The sequence below is a fragment of the Balaenoptera acutorostrata genome, chromosome 1 (genome assembly GCF_949987535.1).
Source record: "Balaenoptera acutorostrata chromosome 1, mBalAcu1.1, whole genome shotgun sequence".
Taxonomy (NCBI): domain Eukaryota; kingdom Metazoa; phylum Chordata; class Mammalia; order Artiodactyla; family Balaenopteridae; genus Balaenoptera; species Balaenoptera acutorostrata.
Window position 1 is genome coordinate 11,940,423 of NC_080064.1, and position 20,949 is coordinate 11,961,371.

Genomic DNA, 20,949 nt, shown 5'->3' on the forward strand with positions numbered 1-20,949 from the left:
CTTGGCGTGAGCCCTCCCAGAGTCTGCCATTAGCCCCACCAAAGAGCCTGGGTAAGCTCCAGTGTTGGGTCGCCTCAGGCCAAACAACCAACAGGGAGGGAACCCAGACCCACCCATCAGCAGACAAGCAGATTAAAGTTTTACTGAGCTCTGCACACCAGAGCAACAGCCAGCTCTACTCACCACCAATCCCTCCCATCAGGAAACTTCCACAAGCCTCTTAGATAGCCTCATCCACCAGAGGGCAGACAGGAGAAGCAAGAAGAACTACAGTCCTGCAGCCTGCAGAACAAACACCACATTCACAGAAAGACAAGATGAAAAGGCAGAGGGCTATGTACTAGATGAAGGAACAAGATAAAACCCCAGAAAAACAACTAAATGAAATGGAGATAGGCAATCTTCCAGAAAAAGAATTCAGAATAATGATAGTGAAGATGATCCTGGACCTCGGAAAAAGAATGGAGGCAAAGATCGAGAAGATGCAAGAAATGTTTAACAAAGATCTAGAAGAATTAAAGAACAAACAAACAGAGATGAACAATACAATAACTGAAATGAAAAATACACTAGAAGGAATCAATAGAATAACTGAGGCAAAAGAACGGATAAGTGACCTGGAAGACAGAATGGTGGAATTCACTGCTGTGGAACAGAATAAAGAAAAAAGAATGAAAAGAAATGAGGACAGCCTAAGAGACCTCTGGGACAACATTAAACGCAACAAGATTCGCATTATAGGGGTCCCAGAAGGAGAAGAGAGAGAGAAAGGACCAGAGAAAATATTTCAAGAGATTATAGTCGAAAACTTCCCTAACATCGGAAAGGAAATAGCCACCCAAGTCCAGGAAGCACAGAGTCCCATACAGGAGAAACCCAAGGAGAAACACACCGAGACACATAGTAATCAAATTGGCAAAAATTAAAGACAAAAATTATTGAAAGCAGCAAGGGAAAAACGACAAATAACATACAAGGGAACTCCCACGAGGTTAACAGCTGATTTCTCAGCAGAAACTCTACAAGCCAGAAGGGAGTGGCATGATATACTAAAAGTGATGAAAGGGAAGAACCTACAACCAGGATTACTCTACCTGGCAAGGATCTCATTCAGATTCGATGGAGAAATCAAAAGCTTTACAGACAAGCAAAAGCTAAGAGAATTCAGCACCACCAAACCAGGTCTACAACAAATGCTAAAGGAACTTCTCTAAGTGGGAAACACAAGAGAAGAAAAGGACCTACAAATACAAACCCCAAAAATTAAGAAAATGGTCTTAGGAACATACATATCGATAATTACCTTAAATGTGAATGGATTAAATGCTCCAACCAAAAGACACAGGCTTGCTGAATGGATACAAAAACAAGACCCATATATATGCTGTCTACAAGAGACCCACTTCAGACCTAGGGACACATACAGACTGAAAGTGAGAGGATGGAAAAAGATATTCCATGCAAATGGAAATCAAAGGAAAGCTGGAGTAGCAATACTCATATCAGATAAAATAGACTTTAAAATAAAGAATGTTACAAGAGACAAGGAAGGACACTACGTAATGATCAAGGGATCAATCCTCGAAGAAGATATAACAATTATAAATATATTTGCACTCAACATAGGAGCACCTCAATACATAAGGTAACTGCTAACAGCTCTAAAAGAGGAAATCGACAGTAACACAATAATAATGGGGGACTTTAACACCTCACTTACACCAATGGACAGATCATCAAAACAGAAAATTAATAAGGAAACACAAGCTTTATATGACACGATAGACCAAATAGATTTAATTGATATTTGTAGGACATTCCATCCAAAAACAGCAGATTACACTTTCTTCTCAAGTGCGCACGGAACATCCTCCAGGATAGATCATATCTTGGGTCACAAATCAAGCCTCAGTAAATTTAAGAAAATTAAAATCATACCAAGCATCTTTTCTGACCACAACGCTATGAGATTAGAAATTAATTACAGGGAAAAAACTGTAAAAAACACAAACACATGGAGGCTAAACAGTACGTTACTAAATAACCAAGAGATCACTGAAGAAATCAAAGAGGAAATCAAAAAATACCTAGAGACAAATGACAATGAAAACACGACGATCCAAAACCTATGGGATGCAGCAAAAGCAGTTCTAAGAGGGAAGTTTATAGCTATACAAGCCTACCTCAAGAAACAAGAAAAATCTCAAATAAACAATCTAACGTTATGCCTAAAGGAACTAGAGAACGAAGAACAAACAAAACCCAAAGTTAGCAGAAGGAAAGAAATCATAAAGATCAGAGCAGAAATAAATGAAATAGAAACAATAGCAAAGATCAATAAAACTAAAAGCTGGTTCTTTGAGAAGTTAAACAAAATTGATAAACCATTAGCCAGACTCATCAAGAAAAAGAGGGAGAGGACTCAAATCAATAAAATTAGAAATGAAAAAGGAGAAGTTACAAGAGACACCACAGAAATACAAAGCATCCTAAGAGACTACTACAAGCAACTCTATGCCAATAACATGGACAACCTGGAAGAAATGGACAAATTCTTAGAAAGGTATAACCTTTCAAGACTGAACCAGGAAGAAAGAGAAAATATGAACAGACCAATCACAAGTAATGAAATTGAAACTGTGATTAAAAATCTTCCAACAAACAAAAGTCCAGGACCAGAAGGCTTCACAGGTGAATTCTATCAAACATTTAGAGAAGAGCTAAAACCCATCCTTCTCAAACTCTTCCAAAAAATTGCAGAGGAAGGAACACTCCCAAACTCATTCTCTGAGGCCACCATCACCCTGATACCAAAACCAGACAAAGATACTACAAAAAAAGAAAATTACAGACCAATATCACTGATGAATATAGATGCAAAAATCCTCAACAAAATACTAGCAAACAGAATCCAACAACACATTAAAAGGATCATACACCATGATCAAGTGGGATTTATCCCAGAGATGCAAAGATTCTTCAATATATGCAAATCAGTCAATGTGATACACCATATTAACAAATTGAAAAAGAAAAACCATATGATCATCTCAATGGATGCAGAAAAAGCTTTTGACAAAATTCAACACTGATTTATGATAAAAACTCTCCAGAAAGTGGGCATAGAGGGAACCTACTTCAACATAATAAAGGCCATATATGACAAACCCACAGCAAACATCATTCTCAATGGTGAAAAACTGAAAGCATTTCCTCTAAGATCAGGAACAACACAAGGACGTCCACTCTCACCACTATTATTCAACATAGTTTTGGAAGTCCTAGCCATGGCAATCAGAGGAGAAAAAGAAATAAAAGGAATACAAATTGGAAAAGAAGAAGTAAAACTGTCACTGTTTGCAGATGACAGGATACTATACAGAGAGAATTCTAAAGATGCCACCAGAAAACTACTAGAGCTAAACAATGAACTTAGTAAAGTTGCAGGATAAAAAATTAATGCACAGAAATCTCTTGCATTCCTATACACTAATGAGGAAAAATCTGAAAGAGATATTAAGGAAACACTCCCATTTACCATTGCAACAAAAAAATAAAATACCTAGGAATAAACCTACCTAGGGATACAAAAGACCTGTATGCAGAAAACTGTAAGACACTGATGAAAGAAATTAAAGATGATACCAACAAATGGAGAGATATACCATGTTCTTGGATTCAAAGAATCAATATTGTGAAAATGACTATACTACCCAAAGCAATCTACAGATTCAATGCAATCCCTATCAAATTACCAATGGCATTTTTTACAGAACTAGAACAAAAAATCTTAAAATTTGCGTGGAGACACAAAAGACCCCGAATAGCCAAAGCAGTCTTGAGGGAAAAAAACGGAGTTGGAGGAATCAGACTCCCTGACTTCAGCCTATACTACAAAGCCACAGTAATCAAGACAATGTGGTACTGGCACAAAAACAGAAATACAGATCAATGGAACAGGATAGAAAGCCCAGAGATAAACCCACGCATCTATGGTCAACTAATCTATGACAAAGGAGGCAAGGATATACAGTGGAGAAAAGACAGTCTCTTCAATAAGTGGTGCTGGGAAAACTGGACAGCTACATGTTAAAGAATGAAATTAGAACACTCCCTAACACCATACACAAAAATAAACTCAAAATGGATTCGAGACCTAAATATAAGACTGGACACTATAAAACTCTTAGAGGAAAACATAGGAAGAACACTCTTTGACATAAATCACAGCAAGATATTTTTTGATCCACCTCCTAGAGTAATGGAAATAAATACAAAAATAAACAAATGGGACCTAATGAAACTTCAAAGCTTTTGCACAGCAAAGGAAACCATAAACAAGACGAAAAGACAACCCTCAGAATGGGAGAAAATATTTGCAAAGGAAGCAACTGACAAAGGATTAATCTCCAAAATATATAAACAGCTCATTCAGCTCAATATTAAAAAAACAAACAACCCAATCCAAACATGGGCAGAAGACCTAAATAGACATTTCTCCAAAGAAGACATACCGATGGCCAAGAAGCACATGAAAAGCTGCTCAACATCATTAATTATTAGAGAAATGCAAATCAAAACTACAATGAGGTATCACCTCACACCAGTTAGAATGGGCATCATCAGAAAATCTACAAACAACAAATGCTGGAGAGGGTGTGGAGAAAAGGGAACCCTCTTGCACTGTTGGTGGGAATGTAAATTGATAACAGCCACTATGGAGAACAGTATGGAGGTTCCTTAAAAAACTAAAAATAGAGCTACCATATGACCCAGCAATCCCACTACTGGGCATATACCCAGAGAAAACCATAATTCAAAAAGACACATGCACCCCAATGTTCATTGCAGTACTATTTACAATAGCTAGGGCATGGAAGCAACCTAAATGCCCATCGACAGACAAATGGATAAAGAAGTTGTGGTACATATATACAATGGAATATTACTCAGCCATAAAAAGGAACAAAATTGGGTCATTTGTAGAGACGTGGATGCATCTAGAGACTGTCATACAGAGTGAAGTAAGAAAGAGAAGAACAAATATCGTATATTAATGCATATATGTGGAACCTAGAAAAATCATACAGATGAACCAGTTTGCAGAGCAGAAATTGAGACACAGATGTAGAGAACAAACGTATGTACACCAAGGGGGGAAAGCGGCAGGGGGTGGGGATGGTGGTGTGATGAATTGGGAGATTGGGATTGACATGTATACACTGATGTGTATAAAATGGGTGACTAATAAGAAATAAATAAATAAATAAATAAACATTTTAAAAAAAGAGAGAGGGGAAAAAACAAAACATAGTCAGTGCTTGGGGGCCTTGGTTCTCTTGTTCTCTGTTTACTGTCTTTCCCTTCTGTAACCGATTCTAGGTACACAGTCTCAGTCCTAGAAATGGTGCTCTAGAAAGGACGCAGATTGTGCATGGTGAACCTAGGAGATTCTAGCAGGAAACTGTAAGCTCCATGAAGGCAAAGGTTGGGCCCAGTAACCTTCTAGAACTCTGTTAGGACCGTGTCTGTTTGTTTGTTCTTTATTCATCCATCCATCCATCCGTCCATTCATTCAAATAAATATTTTGGGGGGCCTATCCTATGCCGTGCCCTCTTCCAGGCTCTGAGAATTCAGCAGAGAACAAGACAGACATGATCCTTCCCCCTGTTATGCTCTAGTGAGGGAGACAGAATAAACAAGTAAACAAATACACGCTCTAATATTTAAACGAACTAATGACTCTCCTTCGAACCTGGTTTTGAAAAAACAATGAAAGTAACAGGTCCTATAGGAATTATTAGTGCAAACAGCTACCTTGACATGTAGCTGACACGTTAATGAGCATCTTTTTCTTGAACTGAACCCAATTTTGCTGAAATATTCCTTTCAGTTATTCTCCCATTTCAGAGCTTTCCTGAGCAAATGACATGTCTTTTTCAGGTACATGGATGAGGCTGAATTATTCCCACATACCTTTTTTTTTCTGCTATACCACGTGGCTTGCAGGATCTTAGTTCCCCAATCAGGGATCAAACCCAGGCCCCCAGCAGTGGAAGCACGGAGTCCTAACCACTGGACCACCAGGGAATTCCCCACATACCTTTTTTTTTTTAACTGAAATATATTTGACATATACTATTATATAATTTCCACGTATCTTTGAGTATCAGCAGGTCACAATTTGAGTATTATTTAAAGTGGCTGCCGATATCTGGGGGAAAAAAATGTTTTTTTACAAAGAAATTATCTAGAAATAATTACACTGATGCATCATGCTGTTTCCTCCCCTACCGCTGGAGCTTCACTTATAACTGAAGGAGAATATTTTATAACAAGGCATATATGAACCAGAGGCTCCCCTGGTTTGAACTCAAATCGAGTTTCATCCACTGACATTTTAGTTTCTTAACTATTCTACTGCCTGCAGAGCATTCCACCAGAAGTGTAAGCCACGTGGCAGGTTGATTTATTGTTCTGATTACTTTATGTGTTTTCCCTGGTCCCCGAAGGTGTGTGCATAATGATTTGCTCTCAAAGATCTTCGATCCGCTACAATATCACTAGAAAATTCTTACCTCCATGTGCTCTTATATGCCTGTGCTAATTAGAAGCCAAATTATTATCTTGAAACAATCACTCCTCCTAGCACTATTAACTTTCTTATGATTCAGTGCCCATTTTATTACACAGCTTAACAGACATTAAACATCTTGGAATTTATGCCAATTACAAACAATATGGATATTTATTTTGGTAGTAAAAGTATCGAAGAGGTTTGAAGACTCTTTGGAGTTTTCCAGCAATCTGAAATCCTAAAACACTGACACTTAGATTGAAATATTTTAAATCTGTCAAAAGCACTGGAGTCTTAGAGGGGAATGTATGTCTTCCCTTCTGGAAGTTTGTCTCTGTGTGTTCTGCCTCTGGTATCATGCAAATAAAAGCATTAAGCTGAGAAGAACTTACAAACACTTTCAGTGTTCCAAGGACCTTTTATGGAAAAGTTGTATTTCCCCCCAACAGAGAAAAGTAAGATGTGAAAGAATTTTTTTACTCAAAGTTTCCAAAGCACAAACATGCAAAAGTATAGCCTTGGGGAGAGTGGGGGGCAGAGTGGCCTGTGTCCCCGCAACTTCTAGCATAGACCCCCCCCAATAATGTCTCAGGTGCCCCAGGGAAAAAGTAAGTGTAACTGCCCCAAATGTCATAGACTCTGAACCATGATGGTGCAGGAAACGAGTCAGAAAACTTGTGAGACCTTGACGCTTCTGTTAATTCTACCAGAGTAATAATGACAAGATTTCCAAGGACACAAACCAAGACCAAAGGCTGTGAGCGCCATCTGGTGGCCAGGTCACCACGCCCGAACCCCATTACCTGGGCATGCCCACCCCCTCCCCCCAATCTTTTTTTTTTTTTTTTTTAATGTGATGCCCGCAACCTGGTCTGATGGTAAACAGGGAAATTCCTGTATTTCTTCTTTTGGGGGATTATTTTTATTTAAGATACTGAGTCTCTATTTACTCTTATAACAGTTATTTTTAATTTAATGCACATTTTTAAGTTTAAAAAGGGAGCTGCTTCTACGAAAAATGCTAAGAAATTATAGTGGGGCTAGCCAAGAGACATGGGAAAATAGTGAAAGTAGTATATGAATGACTGAAGTTTAGGAACTCTCTTAGGGTGGGGTTACCAGATAAAGTAAGGACACCCAGTTAAATTTGAATTTTAGAATTTCGTTTTAGTGTGCGTCCCAAATATTGCATGGGACACACTTGCACTAAAATATTATTCATTATCTGAAATCCTATTTTAAGTGAACATCCTTTTTTCCTCCCCTAAATCTGGCAAACTTACCTTAGGAGAACAAAGAAATTGCACCTGGGACTTCCCTGGTGGCGCAGTGGTTAGGAATCCGCCTGCCAATGCAGGGGACACGGGCTCGAGCCCTGGTCCGGGAAGATCCCACGTGCCACGGAGCAACTAAGCCCGTGCGCCACAACTACTGAAGCCCGTGCGCCTAGAGCCCATGCTCTGCAACAAGAGAAGGCACTGCAGTGAGAAGCCTGTGCACCACAACAAAGACCCAACACAGCCAAAAATAAATAAATAAAATAACTAAATTTATTTTTTAAAAAAAGAAAAGAAATTGCACCCTTCTCCTTGTCACTTCCATTAGACCCCTGGAGGGGGTCCCGCCCTCGAGGGGGCTCTGAGCCATGGACTTAGAGCGTGCCCACAGCAGCCTTAGACAGAGCCAGCCTTGTGGTCATCCCACCCACGATTCCTGTGTTTCCTCTTAATAACAACCACACTGGTGTTTAAGTGAGCCTGGCAAGGCTTCCAAATGCACACATAAAGATTACCAACTACCTTCCCCAGAGACAGACGAGGGAAGCTGAAGCTAAAGCACCCCGTGGGTAGTCAGAGGAGAGGACCGTCACGGTTCATCCCCCTGTGCCGTGTGCCAGGCATGATCTGAGCGCTTGTACACATGCTAACTTATTAAAATAACTTCTAACAATCCCATCAGATTGGGACTACCATCACCCCGCGTACAGACTGGAAAAAAGGAAACAGAATACGGTGTCCTCCTTGTGTTCACAAAGCCCGTAAGTGGCAGAGACAGGACTTGAAGGCCACAGTCCGGCTCCCGAGCCCGTGCCATGCTTTACAGCCTCTGACTTCTCATGCCCCTTCCCAGAGCCGCCTGGGAAGGAGGAACCAGGCAGCTAAAGACTGGGTTTGAATCCTACTCCACCTCTGACCAGCCGCGCGATCCCGAGCAAGGGACCTCGCCTCTCTGAGTCTCAACCTGCTCCCTTGCAAAATGGGAACGTTAATGGGAACGTCAGGCTTCAGCAACGCTGCGAGGAGTATCAGTGTAGCATGTGTGAACGGGCTTTGTAAACTCTGGGGTGCTCTGTGAGGTATAAACTACCCACTATTATCATTAGAGGGAATGCAGTTTATAACCTGCTCCCGTCTCTTGAACTTTGCTGTGCATCCAGTCACTGCTGGATGATCTGGAACCAACAGCTGGTCTATTTATGGCTGAAAATCCGCAGGTCATAGGAAGACAGCGGCACCTGAGCCCCTGGGTGGCCACAAAGATAAGGTTCGTGTCTCGATGACCTATGACATGGTGGTCACTGAAGGAACAGGCCCCCTCCCGCCCCTTCCACTAGTTATAACTGAAAAGCTTGGTTTCCCCAACACCCCGACCCAAGATCAACCCGACTCTTTGCCCAACGTTGGAGAAGTACCGGCATGTCCTGCAGGCCTGGCTGGCCCCCTCTGACTGTGTGTTGCCTCCTTCCACAGATCAGTGCCCTACAGCAAGGCTACAGCCAGGTGCTGTGTCAGACCCTGTCTGAGAGAAACTTAGAAATCACATCCCTGAAGAACGAGGCCGAGAACTTAAGGAGGGGTACCGCCATCACATCAGGTGAGGCCCTTCTGCATTGAGGCCCCAGAGCTTCTGCCCTCCCCCTGCAGACATCACCAGTCAACCACCACACCTGTGCCCGTGACCTGGGTGCAGCCTCAGGGATCCCCCGTGTCGGTTCATTAGAGCTCTCCCTCAGTGGAGGTTTCTTGCCACCCAGTTCCGAGGGCAGGGCCTGATAAATATTTGAGAGAATGTTATCTCTTGGCTACAAGGTCTCCTGAGCAGTGGCCCCACCAGGGAGAACACAGGTCGCCTTGTGGCTTGGGTGGTTCCACAAACCGGCCTGAGTGCAAACTAGAGTGTGGACAAAATGGGGTCACTCTTTTTTTTGTTTTTTATGATTTGTATGTGTGTGTGTTTTATTATACATTAGTCTCTTAAATCAAACAGAAAACAAAAAGTGGAGCTACAAACCAAAGTTACAATAGTACTAGCTTTTCTCATCGCCCGTCTATCTACTTGTACCAGAGGTCTTTATTTCCTCATAAGGCTTTGAGTTACTATCCAGGGTCCTTGACTCCAACCTGAAGAACTCCCTGTGGCAGGCAGGTCTGGTGGTTAAGAACTCTCTCAACTCTTGATTAACTGGGAATGTCTTGATTTCTCCCTCATTTTCTTTCTTTTTTTTTTTCAAACATCTTTATTGGAGTATAATTGCTTTACAATGGTGTGTTAGTGTCTGCTTTATAACAAAGTGAATCACTTATACATATACATATGTTCCCAAATCTCTTCCCTCTTGCGTCTCCCTCCCTCCCACCCTCCCTATCCCACCCCTCTAGGTGGTCACAATCTCCCTCATTTTCGAAGGAAAGTTTTGCTAGATATAGGATTCTTGGTTGACGGTTTCTTTCCTTCAACACTTCAAGAACATTGAGCCATGCCATCTGGCCTCCGAGGCCCCTGATGAGAAATCTGTTCATGACCTACCTTCCTGGGAAATCTTCTCTCAGCTTCATAGACTTTCCTAATGTACCTTATCGTGTCTTATGCAACAGAACATTTTGTATAGTTTCGTGAAGTCAGTTAAGTTGTAACGTTATTTTGAGACCAGAATTTAAGGAAAAGGAATTGAATATTTCAAGTGTAGACATTATGAGGTCTTTAAAATTATTACCCATTTTCAAACTAGAAATAAAAAGGCCACTGAAGTATCCTACAGATTTTAATTTATAACAAAGTGAATACCAATATCTAATAACACACGTAAAGAAAAATTTCTTTGGGATCCTTTTTCCTAAGTGTAAAGGGGCCTTGAACTCAAAAAGTGAGAAAACCCCTGTGGTTTATCCCCAGCGGTGATGGGTCCATTTCTTGCTCTGACCTCAGAATGCACCACTGTGATGTACTTCACAAAGCCCTATAAAAGAGAAAGGTGGGCCCAGGTTTTTGGTCCTTAGAGCCCAGGAAGCTGCTTTTGGTGACCTGACGGCCTTGGACCTACATACAGTTAGCTTGTGTTTTCCTTGTTTCTGCCATTTTGTTGATTTTCGTTTCTCTTTTCTCTACTCTTTTTTATTTGTCTCATTTTTCTTTTGCAGTTAGCATAGTGAGTATTGTTGGTATAGTTAATACTTGATTAGCATAGTTAGTGTAGTTAGTACTAGTTAGCACTGTTGGTACAGTTAGCGTAGTTAGCGTTGTTAGTAGAGACAGCACACTTAGCACTGTTAGTACAGTTAGCATTGTTAGTTAGCGTAGTTAGCGTTGCTCGGTAGTGCTGTCAGTCAGTGTAGTTAGCAGATCACCAGGATGCAGGGCCTCACAGCCAAATCTGCTGGCAAGGCGGCTCATATTGATGACTTCGAGATCCTCCGCACCATTGGTGAAGGCACCTTCGGTAAAGTGAAGCTGGCCCGGCACATTCTGACCGGGACACAGGTGGCTCTCAAGGTGATTAAGAAAAGGTGTCAGAGCTTCTCAAGTGTCCAGGCACTTTTCTGGGAAGTGTGCGGTATGAAGGCTCTGAATCACCCCAATATTGTAAAACTGCTGGGGGCGATTGACACAGAGGAGGCATTTATCCTGGTGATGGAGTACCTCAGTGGGGGGGACATGTACCGCTATTTGAAGATCCATGGCCGTATGACAGAGGCGCAGGCCCGCGGCCCATTCCAGCAGCTGGTCTCCGCCCTGCAGCACTGCCACCAGAGGGGCATCGTGCATCGGGACCTGAAGCCACTGAACCTCCTCTTTGATTCCAACATGAATATCAAACTTACAGACTTTGGCCTCAGCAACAGGTGTGATGACCCTGGCCAACTGGACACGATCTGCAGCACAGCCCCTTATGCTGCCCCGGAACTCTTCCTGGGGCAGAGCTACAGCGGCCCTGAGGTGGACGTGTGGAGCTTGGGAGTAGTGCTCTACACCATGGTAACTGGGTCCCGGCCCTTTGTGGGAAAAGACTTCCAGGAGCTGCGGAAGCAAATCCTACAAGGGCAATACCCCATCCCACCTTATCTGTCTTTGGAGATAAGGGATCTATTACAAAAAATGATTGCCCTCAACCCCAGTGACAGAGGCACCTTACCTGACCTCATGAGGCATCCATGGGTCAACATGGGCCAGAAGGAGCCACTCCAGCCACCCTGTGAAGAGGACCTGGAGGTGACAATGGTGAGGACTCCGGGCTTGACTTGCGACCAGATCCAGGACACTGGAACAGGCAGTGTGAGCTCCATGAAACCCAAGGTGGGGGTCTCCATCATAACTGTGAAACCCTTCTCTTCCGGGGACCTCAGTGGCAGTGAACTTGAGCCTTCTCCAAGCCCTGTGGTGTCCTCCCTGCAAACCAGGTGGCTCTACCAGAGAAAAAATGTGCAGCTGCAGGAAGACCAGCAGGCAGGGCAGAAGACCGGTGAGTCTGCCTGTCCCCCACCCAGCCTGGAGGCGAGGACTGCCACCCCCAGCCCAGGCCCCCAGTGTGGCACTGGGACATCCACCTCCAGCAGCAGCAGGATTGGAGCCCCGGAGAGAACCAGCTGCCCCCTGGGTGTGTCCAACACTGGAAGGTCCTCCCACACTGGGCAGCCTGAGAGTGTGTCCTCATCCACTCTCTCTGGCCACAGCCAGAAAAAGCAAGGGGTGGCTGGGAGAATCTGGAACTTTGTTTTGAAACATCTTTGTTGCAAGCTGCCCAGCATGAGGCATCATAATAAAGTGAGCCCATGTGAACCCCATGCATGACTGAGGCAGGAAGGTCAGGCCGCCGCGCTCCCTGGGGCCCGGTCCATTGGAAGATGAGCGCGTTCTCTGCACGGCCTTCAGAAGCATCGTATCCAAGACCCTGGCCAGCTCAGAGAGATGGTCCGGAGCAGCCCGGGCGACCGAAAGCGAGGCCACCGTGGCTGCAGGTCTGCCCCTCAACCCCCACCTGGGTGAAACTTCAGAGACTGGACTGTCATTCCTGGGGCACGTCTCCCCTCCCCCACTCTTCTGTCTTCCGTGTTGGTGGGGGAGGGGGATAGTTCTTGTTCCAAGAACTCCTTGGTTCTTCCAATTCTAGTTAATAAACTTGATGCTCCAGAGAGATGCATCGCACTCTGCTTTGCGTCGTCCCTGCACAGAATTGGGGCTGTGCATTTTCCAGTGAGACAAGCGTGGACCCATGTAGTGCTTGGAGTTAATCGGAACAACTGGTTCCCTGGTTCAATAAGCCCTTGAACACACGGGTGACTGGAGCAGGTACTTCCCAGAGGCCTCTCTCTGGGGGTACATGCTCTTGGACGCATCACCTGCACAGTTCCATTGGCTCTCGTGCGCTTACAGGTCACTTGCCGACTGCGGAATCCTCACCGCTAGACACAGAGCACTCTGACCACGTGCCCGTGAACCACTTCGAGGGGCAGTCCCAGATGTTACAGGGCTGGAACCCAGCCAGCGGCTTCTGGAGGTGCTCACAGAAGGCCTCACTCACTTCCTGCCCTTTGGCCATTACACACTGGGGTCTCTGAACTCGGGCTCCCAAGTGGCCGCAAGTGGCAGAACAATGTGTCCAGCTACCAAGCTCCCAGAAAGTCTCCAAAGCCCCACCCATCTATTGCACTTGTAAATACCACATTTCCCTGGTCTGGAGAGAAGTAAAGGTGAGAATCACCCGTGTCCTCCAAGCCAGGGCTCCAGTCACACACTTGCTCTCCTTGCTCAGAATTTGGATTCACTTGGGATTCAGTCTCTCTCTCTGCTCTTTCTTCTAGCACTTTAGAAGTAAAAAGAGTTCCTGTGAGTGCATTAATCTGTTCTAAAATATTCTTGAGGTGACAATAGGCCTCCTGTGGGGTGAATTTCAGTTCCACTCTCAAAGGATCTATCTTATTAATCACTAAAACTGGACGGATGTTTTCGAGCCAGGCTTGTCGCAGAACTGCCTGTGTCTTTTGCATAATGTAGTGAAATGGCACTGGATTTCATCGTGATCCCTCGGACCCGTTCATCCTCTTTGCTGTCCATGTACCTTAACTTGCCTGCCAAGCGGCTGGAGATGATGCCATTGCTAGATATAAGACAGTCAGCCAGAGTAGTTTTTCCATGGTCAACATGAGCCAAAACACAGATATTCCCGATGTTAGCAGTGTTTTTCTGGAGTTGAATCATCTTATCCAAACTTGAGCACCACGGTCACTTATTTCCTGTGACGGCTCCCGCCGCCCAGCCAGCCCCGCTCGGATGCCAGCGCCCGACCACACCACGCGCGTCGCAGGCGCCCAGACCACCGCGTCCACCTAACGCCAGCGCGCCGGGGGCGGGGCTGAGGACGCACCGGGGTCACTCTTTTAAGGCACCCATTGTCTCACCCATTTCACCCGAGTGCACTTGGGCCCAAGTGAAAACAGTTTCTAATTTTATCCGAGGTGGTTCCCTGATAAAGGGCTTGGGTGTGGAGAAGGGCAGCCAACGCACAGCTGTGGCTGAGCTTCGATTTCCTGGATTCCTTCATTCCTTCAACATGTTTATTGAGCACCTACCAGGTGTCAGGCCCCAGTTCCAGGCTCTGGGGAGGGAGAGCCAAGCAAGACAGTCAGATTCCTGTACTCACAGATTCGAGAGGGGGTGACAGACAATAAAAGCAAACGGATGAACAAACAAGCCCACTTCAGAGAGCAGTGGTGCGGTGGAGAAAATAAACCGTGTGTCGTGGTGGCCAGCGCTTCAAGGGGGGAGGCCAAGGGAGAACAGCTTAGTGGGCGTGCAGCCACGCAACTCAGGTGGCACTCGAACCCGTGGGCTGGGACTCGAGCCCAGTGAGAACCCACTAACTTTTAATCGAGATCACACATCTGGTCCCGGGACTTAATAAAGCTCAGGTTCTTTTTTTTTTTTTTTTTTAAGCATTTTTTTTTAATAGCTACTTTATTTATTTATTTATTTATTTATTTAATTTTTGGCTGTGTTGGGTCTTCGGTTCGTGCGAGGGCTTTCTCTAGTTGCGGCAAGCGGGGGCCACTCTTCATCGCGGCGCGGGGACCGCTCTTCATCGCGGTGCGCGGGCCTTTCACTATCGCGGCCCCTCCCGTTGCGGGGCACAGGCTCCAGACGCGCAGGCTCAGTAGTTGTGGCTCACGGGCCCAGCTGCTCCGTGGCATATGGGATCTTCCCAGACCAGGGCTCGAACCCGTGTCTCCTGCATTAGCAGACAGATTCTCAACCACTGCGCCACCAGGGAAGCCCAAGCTCAGGTTCTTTATGTCTCATCGCAGAAAGAATTCAGTGAGAGACAAAGTAAGAAGTGGATTTATTTAGAGAGAAACACACTCTACAGGCAGAGCGTGGGCCATCTCAGAAGGCTAGAGGCCCCCAAATATGGGGTGGTTCGTTTTTATGGGCTGGGTAATTTTACAGGCTAATGAGTGGGAGGATTATGACAACTCTAATATTTTGGGGAAGGGGCGGGGATTTCCAGGAATTGGGCCACCACCCACTTTCTGACCTTCATGGTCAGCCGCGACACTGTCCTGGTGCTGGTGGGTGTGTCATTTAGCTAATGTATTACACTGAGCCTATAGTGAGGCTCAAGTTCCACTGGAAGTGGAACGCCACCTTGGACCTAGCTGATTCTAACCAGTTTATGTTGTATCCTCCACGGCTACGTCCTTCTTTTAGAGAGGACCTGTGTCAGGTGGGCAAGGACAAACCAAGGGCAAGTGAGGCTGCGTGGAGTGAACAAGGGATTGTGGGGCTGGGCAGGGTCGGGGGGTCTGGGGTTTTTATTCTAAGGGTGTTGGGAATCCAGTGGAGGTTTTTAAGCAGAAAATGACATGTCTAGAGACCTGAAGAGGATGGGACCACTCACATACGAGGGGAGGGAGAGAAGCAGGTGACGGGGGGAGGCAGTGAGCTTCGGAGGGGCACATTACTCTTAAAGCAGCCAGCGCGTAGCAGGAAACACGCCCACAGCTGTAAAAGCCGGGCATAGCCTTGAGTCGCACGTGAATCACCATCTCTGTATGGATCTGTGCTTTTCTTCTGCCTCACTCTGCAACTTAATCACTCCCACCCCCGCCCCCTGCTGCCCCCAGGTCTCTGCTTCTGCGCCTCCCTAACTCGGGATGTCCTCAGATATTTGCTGAGCACCTCCCCCAGGCTAGGTGCTGTTCTGGGCACCGGGAATGTACGGATGAACTCGCTGGTCCTCACCTTCCTCCCATATGTTGGCCAGTCAGACCTCATCCAAGCATCAAGCCTGTCTCAGATCCCACTTTCTCCGATCAGGGAGTCGGACAGACCCGGGTTGGGATAACACTTGAGATGAGCTGGACCCACTCAAAGTGTGGCAAGCCCCAGAGGGATTTCCAAGTAACTTAACTGTGTCCTGGAGGCAAAGCTCATTTTTAAAATGAAACTCTGGAGCATTTTGTTCTGTATTTCATATACATTCTTGATTGATACCTACCAATAAAACTGGGCCTAATGTTCTTCCAAGAAAAGAACCGTATGAGATAACCCAATACCACTGCGTTTATGCACCCTTCTTCCCACTTTTATTCAAAATGATACTACAACGCAAGAGGGAAGAGATATGGGGATATATGTATATGCATAACTGATTCACTTTGTTATAAAGCAGAAACTAACACACCATTGTAAAGCAATTATACTCCAATAAAGATGTTAAAAAAAAAATGATACTACAGTAATGGAGTAGTTATCTATTGCTGCATAACAAGTTACCCCAAAATGTAATGGATAAAACCCCAACCAATATTTATTATCTCACCCAGTTTCTGTAGTTCAGGAATTTGAGGGGTGGGGGTGACTTAGTTCTCATGAGTTGCAGTCAAGATGTCGGCTGGGGCATCAGTCATGTCATCTAAAGCCTCGAGGGGAGCTGGAGGATCCCCGTTCAGAATGGCTGCTCATGTGGCTATTGGCTGGAGGCCTTAGTCCCTCACCACACGTGCTTCTCTCTAGGGCTGCTTGAGCGTCCTCACAGCACGGCAGTTGGCTTCCCCCACAGTGAGTGATTCAAGAGAGAGCCAAGAGGAGGCCACAGTGTCTTTTATGACCCAGCCTGGGAGGAAACATTCCGTCATTTCCACAGGATCATATTGGTTACCCGTGTCAGCCCTATTCAGGGTGGGAGGGGCTACACAGGGCATGAATTCTAGGCGGCAGGGATCATTGGGGGCATTTTGGAAGCTGGCTGCCGAGAAGAATAATAGGCGCCATGTAACAAACATAATTTAGCCACTTTATGTTCTTGGGGCATACCGTCTCATTTGACCCTTACAATAACTCTGTGCGGGACAGACAGTGGGAGGTGAAATAGCTTGTCCAAGACCACCAAGCTAATAAGTGGTAGAGAAGGGTCCAAACTCAGAGGAATGTGAAACCAACCACCCCATCAATGGTGTCCAGCAGTGCCCTCTGCCACAAGCCTGTCTCCTGGCCTCTGGAGAAGAATTCCTGGACCTTCCCTGTGCTGGGCCTTTGTTCCCCAGGCCCATGGTGTGGCCTGTCCTCCCGGCTTTGCCTGGCCTGTGCCCACAAGGGGCCCCCAAAGGCGTCTCCTCTCGCTGGCGCTGACTGCCCCTCATTCTCACTGAAGCCTCAAACCATGTTCCGTGGACTTTGCTCTCATTCCCATTCCTGCTCTGGGACCCTCGGAAAAAGCCTCCCCAGTTCTAGGCGGGCACCGGTGGTGGCCCGGGCTTGGAAGGTCTTGTCCGAACGTTGGCTGACAGCCATGGTGTTGCCAATAATCTCTCCTGCCTCTTTGACCTCCATGAGTTTTTTTGTTTTGGTTTGGTTTGGTTTTTTTTTACAGAGATGGTGTCATCTTTGCAAAGAGATGTGTTAGTAAAGGATGATCAAGTTCAACAACTAAAACAGGAGGTGAATCAACTAAAAAGTGAGAACAAAGAAAAGGATCTCCAGCTCGAAGCCCTCAGCTCCAGAGTGAGTGTCGGGTCATCACCAAATTGTAGCTGCGAAAAGCAGACACAGTGGAGTCACATGACACACGGTGGTGAGATGAGGCCAGTGCCCAAGGGCACAGGGACGGTAGCTGCTGGGCAGGTGGCCAACTTCTTTGCAGCTTTTCAAAGTACAGCGTGTATGTGGCTCAGCATAAGCATAATATATATTCAAATCCAGCAAACATTTTCTAACCCCATTATAAGTTAGTTTGTTTAATCCCAGCGACAAACACACCTATTAGCATATATTGCCATTGCAAAGTTTAATGTTAAACATAATAGGATCTCTCTGTGAGCAAGGACGACCACACGGCTGCATCGTGGTCCCAGCGCCACTGGTTCTCATAACTGCCTTCAAGGCAGAATGTTTGAAGATCCAGATGCAAACACGCAGACTCTCACTTCTTCCTTAGACTTTAGTGTGTAGAATTTCTCTATGGAAAATGAACATGGTAGGCAAGCAAAGAGCTTTTTACATGTAACTTTGACTATTTGCAAATCTTGCCTTCAATGCTAACTTCAGAATCCTGACTCTATAGGATAAGATTTCTCAGTATTTGTATGATGTGTCTGTTTCTGTGAGTCAAGGTAAAACCTCAAAGCTTTCATCTCAGGTGACAACTCAGAGATTCCCAGCAGCTACCCAACGGGTTAGCTAGGTCTGCATGGGGGTGGGGTGAGAACAGATCTTGAGGTTCCAAGGAAAAGGCACAATAAGTAATACCTGGTACGTAGTACCATACCCAGTGTGGAGCTGGTGAAAGGCACTGCATGAGGTTTGAGGTCAGACAGACCAGGGTCCAATCCCAGAGCTTTCTTTTATTGTAACTTATTTGGCCTCCACTTCCCCATCTGTGAAACAGGGATGACAAAATCGTTTTCCGAGAAGTGGGAATCTGGTTTTAGTTGTGCTCCTCTGCCTCTGCCCCGGGTCAGCTGCCTGGCCAAGCCCTCTGCATTCGTTTCTCCCAAGCGGAGTGTCTTCCTAAGCATGTGCTATAGCTGTTTTATGTGGGGGGTGTGTGTGTGTGTGTGTGTGTGTGTGTGTTGGGGATGGGAAGGGGGTGCAGAGCTGGTGCTAAGTAGAGGGAATATGCAAAGACAGCACCTGCTTGGCTCTTCTACCTCCTGAAGTGCATTTGGATGACTTATGTCCCCGTTTCCCCTTCCTCATTGACCTTGGAATGAGGTCCCTTCTCCTCTAGCCTGTGCCGGCCAACAGCACAAGGGCTCTTCACCACCAAGGGTACTGCCCTTGTGAACATTTGAGATGCCTTTTTTTTTTAATGACATACATCATGTGTGTTAATTTTAGAAAAATAAGTAGATGACATTGAAAAGAAAAAATAAAAAGAGAGGAGAGGAAATGCTACCTTGAGAAATCAATGTTAATATTTTCATGTACATTCTTCCAGTCTTGTTTCTATATATTACCTAGAAATCAATCAGTCATTTTATAGTGAATTTATACTATGCACATTTTAAAATTTTTAAATACTTACTATTTTCCTGTGCTAATAAATCAACGCTCTTATCATTGGTCTTAAAAACTACATACTTTCTCCTGGATGTACCCAGTGTTATAAAGTGGTCTGCTGTTATAAACAACACTTGGGTTGTTTCCTCTTTTTTTTTTTCTTCCGCTGTTACTGACAATGCTGTGAAGAGCATCCTTGAAACTACAGATTTACTTATTTCTCCAGTCATTGCCCTTAAGGTACATTCCTAAAGTGGGAATTGCTAGGTCAAAAGAAGGCACATCCATCCTTATGACCTTAATGCCTGTTGCCAAGGCGTCCTCGGGAAAGACAGCTCCGTTTACCCCTCCACACCAGCTGGGGCAGTTGTGTCTTTGAGACGCAACCTGCACAAAAGCCCTAAGATGGACCCGAGCTCACTGCTAACCCCCCTCCACCCTCACCGGTCACAGAGTGAAAACATCCCAATTCCTGCACCCTAAGTACCCAGACTCTACAAAGCTAGATTTCCCCTGCGGTGAAGTTTGCTGGCTTTTGAAGAGGAATTTAGACGCTCTATTCCTCAGAACTCATGAGAGGGGTGAACTGGGAACGACTGCAGTATCCCATGCTCCCATCACACAAATGGTCTCGCCTCTTGGAATTCAGAGGTGTGATTGGGTTATACAGCAGGAAACACTCCTGGGCGTGAACACGGGGACTTGGGAGCCCCAGCCCAGCCCCCGTGGCCTTGTCCTTTTTCTCCACAGTGCTCAGTGCTGAAAGAAGAGTTACAGAAGGAAGAGGCCCAGAAGGAGCACTGGGAAGCCCAAGAGAAAGAGTTAAAACTCTGCAAAACCGTGCGTTGAACCTCCTCACCCCTAGGTGTCCACAGAAAGCCTAGATTTTGACCTTCAGGGTTTTGGAGGGGTTCCTTGGCCCATTAGCTAGCACAAGCTCTGGGGTTTTATGGGTGTTTGTCTGTTAATGTAGCCTCATAATTCTTTGATTTGCTAGCCTCAAAGAGATGGGTGAAAAGACCATGGAAAACACACTCTCCCCAGATTTTCTGGGCAGTGGGCTCGAGGCCCCTCATCAGGTTTCCCCTGGGGAAAGGGACGGGAGGTGGCCACCATATGCTGCTAGAAATTCACCGTGGTCCCTACCCCTGCACTTGTGATGCCCAAACTTTCATGATCCACTGTCACAAGTTTTATCACAGCCCCGGGCACTGTTATTAACACCACTCTTCTTTAAGTATTTTTACTTAAATACATTCAATTTTACACCAATTCATAAAAACAAAATAAAAAGCAAATGTATCACTGGCCTTGTATGGAAGGTGAACATAAAAATTAATACAATGAAAAGATGACCGCTAAATGTAAATGTTCACCCCCTGTACCAGCCGAATCCTCGTGCACATCACCAGGCATACGTTTTCCATCCGTTGGGAAGGACGGTGCCTGGGACGGGGGAGGAGACGTGTACTCTTCTCTAGGCCAGGAGCACACTTCTCTGCCTCAAATGAGAAAGAAGAAAAATGTCATTGTTCTTTTCTTCCAAACTGTGCCCATTGTGTCTTCCAAACAGCCCTTATTTAGATTGAACTCAAAAATA

The 20,949-nt window shown here is 45.2% G+C and overlaps 1 protein-coding gene across 10 annotated transcripts in view; it reads left to right on the top strand.

Annotated features, from left to right (window-relative positions):
* Nucleotides 1-20,949, top strand: part of FHAD1 (forkhead associated phosphopeptide binding domain 1) — a 143,617-nt gene that overhangs the window by 56,227 nt on the left and 66,441 nt on the right. For all 10 annotated transcript variants that reach the window (XR_009009821.1, XR_009009824.1, XR_009009825.1 and 7 more), the window contains 3 exons: nt 9,329-9,452; nt 17,722-17,852; nt 20,100-20,189. Coding sequence is in view for 7 of the 10 variants with exons in the window: in XM_057557665.1 (XP_057413648.1) it covers nt 9,329-9,452; nt 17,722-17,852; nt 20,100-20,189 (345 nt within the window). In the remaining 3 variants the exon portion in view is untranslated. The remainder of the gene's footprint in view (nt 1-9,328; nt 9,453-17,721; nt 17,853-20,099; nt 20,190-20,949) is intronic.